The following is a 13,695-nucleotide window of genomic DNA, read 5'->3' as shown; positions in this document are numbered from 1 at the left end:
AAGTTTCTAAACTATGGCATAATCTTCTTAAAATAATATATGACAACATGACATGTTCATTTATTTACAACTGTTAATTTTTGATATTGTTTAGTATTTTTAAAGACTACTCAAAATACCCCAAAAAGCAAAATAATATGTATGTCCTCTTTCCTCTTTAGTCTGACTGACAAGGACTGTCAAGAACACAGTTAAGCTCCTTTAAATCAGAATATAGCAAAATAATATGTATGTCCTATTTCCTCTTTAGTCTGACTGACAAGGACTGTCAAGAACACAGTTAAGCTCCTTTAAATCAGAATATAATAAGGGCTGTAATACATGTAGATGAACATTAAAAACAGGAAAGAAAGAAGTTGCATTTGCCAAGTCTAATTCTTTGAATTTCCTCAATATTTTAAAGAATTTTATGGTTTAAAGAACAACATATGCCGGAAATGCAATAATGTATAAAGGCTATTGTTTTATGAAAAAAGGGTATATACATGTAAATGTATAATACGTTTAATGTTTTAAAGGTGAAAAAAAAGAGAAAAGTTCGGAAATAAATGAAGTCGTGTTATTGATGATATGCTAGATTTTCTCCTATGATGTGCTTTTTCCATTCTATTAAATTTGAAAGCATATAGATCATCTGATTTGAAAGTCATCACTATGAAGTGTTTACTATGGTTTTCTAATTTTGAAACTATAAAAATGCAAAAGAAAGACTACTGCAGACAGTACATGTTGTATTTAACTAGACAATGGATTAGACACTGGACAAGGAGAAACTTCCTGTAGCAAGGGAATTTGTATTATTTTTCAATAGATGTAAAATTTGTCATGATTGTGATTGTTCAATACAGTCATTAAGTTTGTTTATTTTATTTTATGTTTTTTTCCCTTCAAAACTTGCAGGTAATAAAAAAAATCAGTATGACTTATTTTGTTATTTGTTTGGTGGTCAGGCCAGTTTGGTTACCGCGGTGACCAGCTTAGAAAGCTCAGTAAGTAGAGCACCTGACTAATGATTCCACAACAAATCCAGGTCTGTTCCTTCTCATTGTTTATCTTCATCAGTTATGCTTGATGCTTTGTCCCATCGTCACATGCCACGGGTTTTGTGTCCAATCTGGGGGAATAGAATGGATGCAAAACCCATGGATTACAAAATGGATTTGTCCATGCCTTAAAAATGACTGGTATAAACCTGTCAGGGAAGAGACTGGGTTCTTGTCTTTGAGGGTGAAGTACTTTTAAGCTGAGAGAAATGTGGCCAGGCAGGTTTGATATCCTGTGGCCATATGGCAAGAACAAATTGAGGTGTCATGATGAACTAAAATGACATTCTAAGAATAAAAGTAATGTTTACCAGATGTTTTTTGATATTTATTTGGGTGTTAGCATTGTTTATTTTAAAAATTCAATTTACAAAACTACAGGACTTGCATTTGTAAAATTGTTGAAAAAAAATGTAATGTGTCATTTGTTTTATTAATTATTACTATACAGTATAACAAAAGTAATGAAATGATTTAGCGATAAACCCAAGAAACAAACAGTTGGTACATCTGTAGAAAACTGAAATGCAGCTAAAAGATATATAATGCAAACAATTAATATTTGAATTTTAGAAGAAAAAAAATATATATGGGATAGAAATTCGGGCGAATGTCAACTAGTGTAGCAAATACAATAACAAGGTCTCGTACGGCAAAGAGATGAGACTTAAGCCGTCTCATCATTATCTTAACAATTTAAAGTTCCTGATGTTATTAATTTCTTATCTAATGAGAATCTCTATGCCATTTGGCAGACGCTGATTAAATGCCACGCCGTACAGAAAGTCCAAGGTTAACTGAGAATTGTACTATAATTTCTAACAAACAACGTTTATGTTACTGTGAAAAAAAATCCAATATCATGTTGATTCTTAAAATATTTTAAACTATAATAAATCTAATATGTAAATAAATATTTTATGTTTGAATTTTATTCATTTGCTAATGGTGGAGACTAGAAATATATACAACTGTACAAAAATAAACAAATGTATACTAGTATCTAGATGTACTTGATGCTAAATCTGCAACATATTTCGAATTAATACAACTAGAAATAACAAAAGAGCATGATAGTAGAGGCCAACACACATCAATGGTGCTGAGCTTGTCGACTGAAGAATAACAGGGACCGTTTTTGAGAAAAAATGAATTTCATCTCCTCTGTAATTCACTCCAACAGTCATGTTGTTTTTATTCAACTGCAAAAACTTTCTGTCAGTTGTATCAAACTGCGGCCAATCTTCAACAACAGACTCCGCACCATTAGGGTTCCTAGGAAAAAAAATGATGTTATTAATTAAATGTCAATCACGTACCCAAACTCATCCTCACACACCAATAGAGATCGAGAGGGAGAGAGAGAGACTTACCCAAATTTTGCAAAATTTGTCCACTGGACACGCAAGTTATTTGCAAGCTGATGATCATCTAGATTAACAATTAAATGGGGATAAATCATTTGTAAGAACTCTAAAAAGAAAAGATAGATAAGTTCCGTTGCATGACCTGCACCTTCGAACCACGGCGGAAATACTGTTGCATCAAAGAATACCGGGAGGCTCCACTCGGAAAACACGTATTGATAAGTTTTGGATGAATTATTATTTTTGGCATGAACAGCCAGAGTTTCCATCGCTGGAGAAAGAAAGAAAATGTCTCCATACATTTTGACAGCCTGGCGACTGTTCTCAGCTTGGTCATTTGGCCTTCCATACATTTTGCACAAAGCGTCTGAAACTCTGGAATTTCCTTTGTAGTAATCATTAACAAGACTTGGGATGAACACATCACAAAAGAATTGAAAAGGCAGTCCGCCATCCGAAATATTAAATCCATATTCCTTTTGAACTTTCTCACTTAATCTTATAACAAGTGAACCATCGCTATCAGTAGTGCCAATCATAACGTCCAAGGAACGAAAGAATTTTAGTTCTTCAGAATCATTGTCGGTCAAAATGTTCTTAATGGACCTTTTGAATAACTCGCCATCAATAACTGGACCAATCGGAAGCCGAGTCGAAACTGTTCTAGAGATAATGTTTGCTGTAACATTTATAATGGATGATGTGTTAATTTGACGCATACAATGTAACGAAGCTGTAGTATTCAGTTCGTCATAAGGGCAACCTAGCTGGTCGCATATTGCTCTGTGTGATTCACGAGGACGAAATGCAAATAAAGAGTTTGCAACGCCACTCTGCATTATCGCTCGCTTGAACAGACCCTTGTTACTCGGAATTAGTGATAGTTGTGATACACTCATGCCACCAGCGGACTCTCCAAATATCGTCACCTCATTCGGATTACCACCGTAGTCTTTTATATTGTCCTTTACCCAACGAAGAGACAAGATTTGATCCCATATGCCATAGTTTCCTTTCCCTAAATCATCACCAAAAGATAGGAACCCTTCTAATCCCAGTCGATAGTTTACGGACACCACCACTACGTTACCAGTGGTTGCTAGAGCAGAACCGTCGTATTGTATCGCTCCGCCCGCCACATAACCCCCACCGTGAATCCACACCATGACAGGAACCTGGTCTTCAATATTGACAGGAGTGTATATATTGAGTATAAGACAATCTTCATCCATTTGTAATCCTAGCGTATCCAACTCCTTAGTTCTTGGTTGTGGACACAAAGGTGAAGGATTCGTTCCATCTCTATTTCCACTCCATTTCCCAAAGGGTTCCGGTTTGGCAAACTTGCGAATTCCAACAGGGGATTTTCCATATGGAATGTTGTAGAAAATCGTGGCATTTCTGAAGTCTATGAATCCGGTTATATTTCCAAGACTTGTTTGCAGAGTGACCTCTTGCCTACTTTGAGCTTGTACTGAATTTGATAGACAGACCGCTGCTATCAGAACTGAAACCACCGCCAGCCTGGTCTGAAAGATGACAGATATACATGTATTATCGTTTTACTAACAGCGTGACAGTTTGCTTGATAGGGCGTACTAAAATTTTGTATGCTGATTATCATTTTTACTCATCGATTGGATGTTTGATTTCAATAGAATCAATAATACTTTGCATATGAAACACAGAACACAGCAATACCACTGACAATACTGACCAATCGCGTTGAATAAACAACAATTACACGTGAACGGACAATGCAAGTTTTACTTCCTATAATGATGATATTGATAGAGCTACGTACATAGTACAACAGAAGCAGAGTAGCCTTACTAATTCCATTCTTTAAATTTTCTTATATGTATCCAAAAACCCACCAGGTCAAATCACAACAAATATAATACAATGAAGCGCATTGAAGTGGTAAAATTTTCCTTTTGGACGAAAAGTTCTGAGTCATGTTTTGAACGTCAATTATAACATAACGACACGCCCATTTCTTTAGAAACGAGAAAGACATATTCATCGTAATGTTTTAGGACACAACACTTTCCGCCACAAGCAACATGAGTTACACTGAATGAGGAATTTCAGAATAAGAAAGAGCTATGTATAGAGTTCTCGCTTATGTAAAACACGCATTGCAACGAATTTGTACATAATTATGATTTAATCATGCTTATTGGAGTTAGCATAGCACATGTATCAGTCGAACACGTGCTTACTCGGTGTTTATGTAAACCGTCAATTTCATTGGATGTTATATTTATGAAAAACCTGTTCTACAGGTATTCGATTGAATCATTTGACCGATTTCTCCTTTCTAAAGAAATGGGCGTGTCTAAAGATAGCTCAAAACGTTCCATCCAAACAGAAAATTTTACCACTTCAATGCGTTTCATTGTACATGCTTTTTTGAGGACAGAAAACGAAACGGGCTTTGACTGACCACGTGTTGCTGGTGACTACAAATGCCATACTGGTAAACAACCCTTCAATGTGATTGGTCAGTATTATCAGGGGATTGTTGTATTCCGAGTTTCATATGCAAATTAGTATTGATTCCATTGATCCAATCGATGAGTAAAATGATAATCAGCACACAAAGTTTTAGCACGCTCCATCAAGCAAACTGTCACGCTGTTTGTAAAATGATAATAACTGTAAAGTTCATTGCAGACATTTACCTGAAACCTTGAAATAACCATATTGTTTTATGAATGAATAATTCCTAGCTCTCTGATTGGCTGGGATCAAACAGTGTTTTAATCATACTGTATAATCATGTTCACCTACACTAATTAGTCTTTCGTTGAAACCAGGAGTTCTCGTAAAATTTTACTGAAATTTTTAGTAAATTAAAAAAATACATCATACCTTAATAATAAAACTACTTTTGCTATTATCAAAGGTATATACGTATTTTTTTTATTTCCTAAAAAAAAAATCGCTAAAATTTATAGGTAGGCGAACTCTTGTGGTTGTAACAAGGTCAAACATCTAAACTGTTCGCACAAAAAATAAGAACTTCTAAATTGGTTGAATTTTAAACAACACAAGAAAAATGACAAGTTAAGATTCAATTTTTCACGTACTCGATATATGCTACGAGGGTTGATCCAAAAGTAATGTCACTGGGTCCATATCTTTAATATTTGGTGTCATTTTATCAAATATAATGCACCAAAAGTTGCATAAACATAAATCTAATCAAAACTGAAAATTTCATTTAATAATGATAAATTGAATCCATTTTATAGACGTTTAAAACATTAAACATAGGGGGTGTCGCCGCGTCATAACTAAACGTCACGTTTTAAAGTGTATATTGTTAAAATAAAAGAAGACAAAAACATTTAAAAAGCATCTAAAAAGCGTCTAATCGCCCAATATTTTAAAATACAAAATTTACGACAAGTTCTAGTCTTTAGTTAAAAATTCAATGGCGGCATTGTTTTTTTTTTTTCATCGTTGTTGTTTATATCTGATGTATTGCAGAAAGGAAATGTCGAAATTGAATAAAACGCCGAAACGAGTTGTAATGCGTTTTCCCTTCAAAATCGGGAAATCGCCAGTATAGAGACAGTTACAATAGTAAATCAGACTCGCGAGGAAAGGATGTTAACAAGAGACTTGTTCATAGATGGATTCGGAGATTTTGGGCAGGTCATGGGTAATTAAGTGATCAGCTGAGGACAGAAAGACCGAAAGATAGGAGGTCGGGTGGAAACGTTAAATGGCGTCGACGTTGTCAAAAAAGGGATTCGTGTCACGCGGTTTGAGTGATATGAGCAACTTTCAACTTTGTCTTATGGTACTGTTCAAAGAAATTGATGAAGGAATGAATTATAGATAGAGCGTACAATTGGTGCCAATAATTCTTAAAGAAAGAAAAATATGTGAATGCGTTTGTGAATATCATTTTTTTTTAAATGAAACGCTGGGAAAGCGTTTTTAAAAGTGTCTGACGGCGCATATCCGTCATTTGACGTTATTTAGGTGCGGCGACTACCATAATCGCACTTTGTTTATAATTCGATATTTTAAAAAGTATAAATCATCTTTATTTGAATTTTTGAAGACTGATTTGAAATAAATATAGCTTCCATCATGTATAATTTTGTTAATTTACGTCGACTAGGAGCAATTTTATCGAACTTGTGACATTACTTTTGGATCAACCCTCGTAGTGTTATATAAGCGCCGCTAGCCGCTAAGTTAGCACCGGTTTTATGAAAATCGGGCTATTTCATCAGAAAACGTTTCATGTCAACATAAATAAGTTGGATGCCAACATATTCACCTCGCATATCAATATAAATAAAGGTTCCATAAATAAATTGTACGCTAACATAAATAAGTTAAATGTCAGTATTAACAATTTGAATGTTAACATATATAAGCGGCATGCCAACGTAAATTGCAGGTAGCATTTGGGAGGTCACCTGTGAGCCATATTTGATAATTTTTTGAAAATTTCTAAGATCTTATGATGCTGCATGTTAACAGAATTCTATTGTTTGTCGAAATCTAATTTTCTATGTAGAAAAAAAAACGTGCATATGGGGACAGACATGCCGCTATAAATGATACATTTCAGTGGCGTAGCCAGGCCACTAATGATGTGGACGCAAGAGTAGGCAGGGGGTTTGGGGGCCTAATGTCCCCTATGGATCCGTGGTTAAACCCTGGTGAGGATCCACAGGTCGATCCCCCGACGCCTATTGAATTTAAATGAGCATATTCGACCCCCCTGATCGCAATTTTCTTAAACTTTTAAGTTTGCTATGCACCCATGTTTTCGAGGTCTGTTTTTTTTTGTAGGAAATATGGACAAACACTCTAAAATGAGAAAGGATATGCCCAATACATTGTATCGTTGTTTATGTAATATGAAGAGCCCACTTAAAGCAATTTTAGAATTTTGAAGAGACAAAATTAATCGGTTGGAGTGGTACATGTATATGAGAATGTAATGCACTTAGAGAAAAAAAATCAGCAATACGTAAACCAGATTCAAGGAAAATCTAATGATTTCAGAAATAGAGATGCTGACTACATGTACAGTATCATATTATCCTCTAAAACTGATTCTGTTAATTTCAGTTATTATTTATCATTTATTAAATTGTTTCTAAACATTTCCTTTATTTTTAAAATTATTTATTATTGCAAAATGATTTAAGAGCATAAAAATTTCGCCTGCCTCTCCCTCTCTCCTTTTTTCCCTAAAATGATGTGGACGTTTTTGCGTACAAACGTACGCCTGGCTACGCGCCTGCATTTAGTACAAAAAATAAATACGTGTGGCACGTTTCTGAGGGAAACAGTTGAAATTGACAACATTGTCAACGTTCACCGAAAACAAACGCGGTTGACAATGTTTTTCTCTCGGCATGTCAATTTCATACATTAATAAAAACATGCACTACATGTATATATATATGCAACGTTTACCTTCATTATGTTGTCTTTTCTGGAGTAACGTTTACACCATCATGATCTTCACAGTTCACCGATTTACCGATGACGTTTTGCTAACCCTAAGTAATAAACAAAGAATGACTGCACTTAAGCTATGAGAGTTGGATCCCAATGATTTGCGCAAAATAAAATTCCAAAATTCATTAAATTTATGTTTTATAGGTATTAAACAATATCTTAAGAGCAGGTTTTGGTTTATTATAATACATGAAAGTATTAAATAATGCCGAGCGACACTAGCTTTTGAAACAGGGGTCTAACAGTTTTGTCTCATTTCTATTGTTATTCATATGCATACCAGTTTTCAACGACATTGTTTACATCGAGCCGCAACTTGACCATTTTTCTCATTTGCACAGAATGTGTATTTTAACTAAAACTTATACATATCCGAAGGACAATGTGGGTCAAGTTGCGGCTCATATCTAATTTTTAAAAAAATGTACCCAAACTTCGCTCGAGATAGCTTCTAAATTAGCAGGTTACGAGTTTCAGCCCATGTGACCCCTTTGATATTATAATCACTTTTCTCACGTGACATTCAAGTGTTCGACACGCTTTCATTGTGTCAGTCGTTGGAAAATTCTTTTCATATCTACATGTATTTCCATCTTCAAAATATTGAAGATCCTTGCGTACATTTTATAAGCGTTTTAAAGTTTAAGTTGATTTCTTTCACAATAGTGTTTTTGTTCGGGGTATTTTAAAGGAAAAAGGTATTATTTTGCTGATTACATGCTGTACATATAGCAGTGGCGGATCCAGAAATTTGAAAACGGGAGCCCGACCAGTTTTAGGTCAGGGTAGAAGCCCACAGTCATCATTAAAAAAAACTTTTTATTTTTACGTTACTAATAAGTCCACAATTATTATTCAATACGATTAAGATAAAGTGAAAATGTCATTTTTTTTTTTTAATACACTGTAGGTACAAACACTTAATAATTTTAAGATTTAGTTAATTCGCTGCATGACAGCAAATAATACATGAGCAGTGAAATTTTAAGCATTCCAATTTTATAAGAACGTTAGATAGAGAAAATTATGCAGTGCTTGATAATGTAGAAGCCGAAATTCATTTTTTCAAATGCATTGTCCTTTGTACTCTGAATACCGATCAAAACTTTTTTTGAAAATTAACTCTGCCAATAATCAAATGGCAAGGTCATATATGGATTTACTGTGTGTACTTATTTCAGATTATCCTATAGACAGGTTGCAAATTATTTTTCATTTATGCGAAGACAGCCCATTATGTTCAGAAAATAAAATGTATTTCAGTGTCATTTTCATCGACCAATAATTCTCAAAACAGACACTACCAACCTAAGCGTACAAAACGCATGCATATATATTTATCACAATTGTGTTTATTTTTATAATTTTTTTTTCTCTTAATATTCTGCTCTTTACTTACTTACTCTACTTACATACGTGGATACAAATTAATGAAATTATATGCATGGTTATAAATCATTTATTTTTTGTACAAAATGAACACAAAACCCTCTTCTCGGTCTTTTTTTTAATATATCTATAATATAAATCAAATACGGAAAACCATGCGCTTATGATCCATTTCCATGCGATTTAAATGTCTCCGCCCCTTTGCTGCGACCTTAAAATCGAAAGCGGTCCAGTTCAATTTTCCGGAATTTATGGGTTAAACATGTTCTTTTCAATAGCGTTGTATGTAATTATTGAAATATGTATGACGAAAAATTATAGAAATAAATGTCAAAAGCAAATGCTTGCACATTAATCATAGATTAATTCAGCGATTTATTGTAATGTTAAGCTTCAAATGGGTAGCCGAAAAGGTTCCAAATAACGTCCTTAAGTGCAGTCATTCTTTTAAAAATAAGATATCGCGGAAGGGATAGAAATATTTTTTTTTAAAACACGCACTTTTCGAAGGAAGAGTCAACTACTTAACCCAGTCAAGCAATTAAGCTTGAAACTGTTGTTATCACCACATTTTGTGTATCACTTTATACTGGAAAGTAATGGAATGAAACACACTGGGACAACGAACAGCATAAAAGTCCATAAAACAATACAAAACAGGAGCAGAACCTCCAAAACATCAAAGTGGAATCAACTTGTTTACTTGTCAATAATTTACCTCGTTTTAGAAATTGTTCATACATAGAGCAAGCTCTTGCGTATCAAATCAACTGAGATATATAAACTCCGTACACAAGTGATATGAAGATACTAGTAAATTGCTGCACTAGTAAGGGAAGTTGACGATTGTAAAGTTAAAGTCATCACGTTTATCACAGAGAGTGCTTGTTAGATTACCATTAACATCCTTTTCAAGCAAAATATCCAAACATGAAACAGATGTTTCAGACACTGATATATTTAATAAGAATAATAAAATAGTAGTAGTATCGATAAAGGAATGGAAACCACCACTGTTTAATAGCAATACGTTGTCAATATATCTTGTTGAATCACAGCAAGTGTACGCTATGGTTCTATTTTAAAATTTAGTACATGTATCTACAGATAGCGTAAGTAAGATTTAGAACTCTAGCTTAGGATATGCATATTTTAATACCCGAACCACCCAAAATTATAGCATTATCGATACCATGGACTTCTGAATATATACACTAGTTGTTTAACCATTAAAGTTCATTTATATACTGATTTGTCTACGAATTTTTTCATTCACCCAGTCATGCCAATAAGAACACATGACGGATGTGACAGGTCGACTGGGGATACTTATTCCTCCACGGCACCTGATCCCACCTCTGAAGTAATCAGAGGTCCATTTTTGATTTGCTCCAGATAAGTATTGTTTAAATGAACTTTTAGCTTGATAATGTTCGTTATTCCATATTTCTTGATACCAGAAATAAACAGCTCCATTTCGTTTGGAACAAGAAACATGTACAACAACAAGACACTTTATCATCATGCTTTACACCCCTCACCAACTCTATCAATCTAATTTTAAAGTAAAACGAAACATATGGAGAAAACGAACAGTATTTCAGATCAAAAGTCCATAAAACAATTATACAAAACAGGAGTAGAGCAGACACGGACCTCCGAAACATTGGAGGTGAGATCAGGTACCATGGAGGAGTGAGCATCCCCTGTTGACCGGTCACACCCGCAGTGCTCCTTGTCATTACTGGGAAATAATGGAAAATTCCGTCGTCAATTCAGTGCATAATTAATGGACTAACAATTAGTATGAAAAACGTCAGTCAGCATTTGACTTAATGATTAATTGTTTTTGCTGACAAGGTCATTGTTTCGACCATTGAACTTACGAAATGATGACTTTAAACGAAACAGCTGAAATTACATGTATTGTTTCATCAACTTGTTTGTCAATAATTTTCCTCGTTTTAGAAATTGTACATACGTAAAACTCTTGCGTATCAAATCAACTGAGATATATACAAACTCCGTATGGAGGTGATAAAGGTATACTAGAATTGCTGCATAAGTAAGGAAAGTTGACGTTAGAAAAATTAAAGTCATCACGTTTATCATAGAGCTTGATTGTACTTTGGCCTTTTCGATCATCTACTTTACGCCTCCGTACAAGAAGCACTAAGTGAAAAATCAAAATGCAACTCCGCACGTGTTTGCTCTGCCCCCAGTTTGTATAATTTCAATGGACTTTTCAGTTTGATACCAGTAATTGTGCATATTGGTTATTTAATTAGAATGTATACCTCCTTTGTCTCTATTTTCATACTATCTTCATTAGATGCTCCGAAGTCAAATTTCACCTATCATGCAAAAAGAATAGGCAACTTATAACTAGGTATTTTAATATCTATTTAATGTAAAAGGTTACTCAGTATCTTGAAATATCTTTTTTAAAAAAAAAAAGCTTATTAACTTTTACAAGTAATTAGATCCACATTTATATTAAACAATAATGAAATCTTACCGATTTCCCTGAAATACATCTTAACCAAAGCACACACAAAAGAACACGCCTTAAAAATCCTAAATATGCTCGAAAGCTACACAGCAGCAAAATTACAAACGAGCCTGTCATCACAGTCATCAGGCGAACATAAACAACATCTTCCTGTAGAGTGACATCCCAGAGCTGGCCATAATCCTCACAACAACTGGGGCGAATCACTTCAGATACGTGTCAGTCATACAATTATACAGCTTCCACACGGTACGGTTAAGTAGGGGTTATACATTATTTTTTATTAATATAAATCATAAAAAACAGAGAACAAGATAATGGAGGCGTCTGTCACAATTGTACAGAAACATAATATTTCACTTTTGATAATTTTTTTTTTTTAAGATTTATTGCTTTTTTTTCAATCTGGACACATGATAGGGAAGATGGCAGCCGTTAGATTTAGTGAGTTCGTAAAAAGGCAGTTAATTGTTCTACGTAAAATATTATTTCTAAGTTAGAGCCCATAATATATTTACATGAAATGACTAAATAGATAGCAGAACAATTAAAAGGTAACTTTTTTAAATTTTAAAATAATCTTCTGCCAATGCTCTTTCAGGTTGAAACACCAAGTCCCACCTCTGGGATTTCTGCGAGCCTGTGTTTAAAAATTTGAAAATCACAAAATTCGAAACGTATAACTTTTCAACACTCCAGACATCTATTCCCCTCGATAAATAAGAATAAGTTTTTTTTCATCATGGACAACTGCTTAAAAAATGGAACTCGTAAATTATTTACCTTGGCATAAGTCATTTGCAAAATCATTTTTTACAAATTCTGATTGTAGGCACAGCTACTAGTAGTCTGAAAAATTAAAATTAAAAAGATGCTCGAGTTCTTATTGGCATTTTTTATGTAGTATCTGAAGATTAGGCAATCCAACTGTCTGTCGATCTCCAATTTAAAGTGATCGCGTCCAAACATTAGAACAGTATGTACTAGGAAACCATTCCTCACGAATTTATGATCTCTGTATTCCATTCATTTTAAAGAAAAGTAATGCTTGTCTCCTACAACAAAATAATGGAAATATAATTGGAAAAATGAACTTCTCTGAAGGCATTATATTACAACATCTCAGTCAACAATCTGTAATTCAATTTTTTTAAAATATTTAAATAAAACATGTGATGCTGTCTCTGAAGTCCAAGTCTTTTAGGAGGTAAGCGGGAACCACAACTTCACATTGCCAAACTCGACACCATTATGAAGTGTAATCAGAGTATTCATTGCAGCCCGGAGGACCGGGCTGCTTTATACATGTTGGCGTATGGGGATTGTACTGGGAGAAGTTATTCAGAATTAAAGGTTTTTTAAACATTAAAAAGATTGTTAATTACAATGTTCTTTCCTTCTATAAATTACGAGATACTTAATATATTTACTTTCATAAAGTAAATCTGTCACGTTTAAGATATAAATCTGCTTTTTATTTACTATCGAAAAAAAGCGACAGGTCCCTTTTTTAGAACACCGAATTTTACATGTTGCATAAAAACGTACATGTACTCTGCACAGTTGGTGTTTTACATTCTTCAAGTGAAATACATTTTTGAATACAGCTGATGCATGTGTCTGGTTTCAATTTATTATTTATGCAGCCAACATTTACTTGAGGAATTGATAAAGTTTAAAAGGATATCGTTTTTGTTCGATTTTCATCCGGTGAAATCAAAATATTCTCGACTATCGTCTCCATCAATTAGACGCATGCCTTTTTCACACATATTGATTGATTGATTGATTATCTACTGTTTAACGTCCCTCTCCAGAATATTTCACTGATATGGAGACGTCACCATTGCCGGTGAAGGGCTGCAAATTTAGGCCTATGCTC

The 13,695-nt window shown here is 34.0% G+C and overlaps 1 protein-coding gene across 1 annotated transcript; it reads right to left on the bottom strand.

Annotated features, from left to right (window-relative positions):
- Positions 1–754: 754 nt before the first annotated feature.
- LOC134238626 (fatty acyl-CoA hydrolase precursor, medium chain-like) lies at positions 755–12,012 on the bottom strand. The gene is made up of 5 exons (XM_062720749.1): positions 11,820–12,012; positions 11,599–11,655; positions 7,868–7,953; positions 2,417–3,939; positions 755–2,318 (listed from the first exon to the last, which is right to left on the bottom strand). Exons 3-5 carry the CDS (start codon positions 7,871–7,873, stop codon positions 2,063–2,065), a joined length of 1,785 nt encoding a protein of 594 aa, XP_062576733.1. The 5' UTR covers positions 7,874–7,953; positions 11,599–11,655; positions 11,820–12,012; the 3' UTR covers positions 755–2,062.
- Positions 12,013–13,695: the final 1,683 nt, after the last annotated feature.

This window comes from Saccostrea cucullata, unplaced genomic scaffold (assembly GCF_032062105.1).
Source record: "Saccostrea cucullata isolate Sc308-1 unplaced genomic scaffold, CSIRO_AGI_Scuc_v1 ctg196, whole genome shotgun sequence".
In the NCBI taxonomy this organism is placed as follows: domain Eukaryota; kingdom Metazoa; phylum Mollusca; class Bivalvia; order Ostreida; family Ostreidae; genus Saccostrea; species Saccostrea cuccullata.
Note: the sequence above shows the minus strand (reverse complement) of the source record. Positions and strands in the feature narration are given on the sequence as shown.

Bases quoted from the DNA above. Each gene is read 5' to 3' on its own strand.
- LOC134238626 (XM_062720749.1), bottom strand. The intron at 2,319-2,416 runs GTAAGTCTCTCT...TTTTTTTCCTAG, and splicing joins ACAAATTTTGCAAAATTTGG to GAACCCTAATGGTGCGGAGT.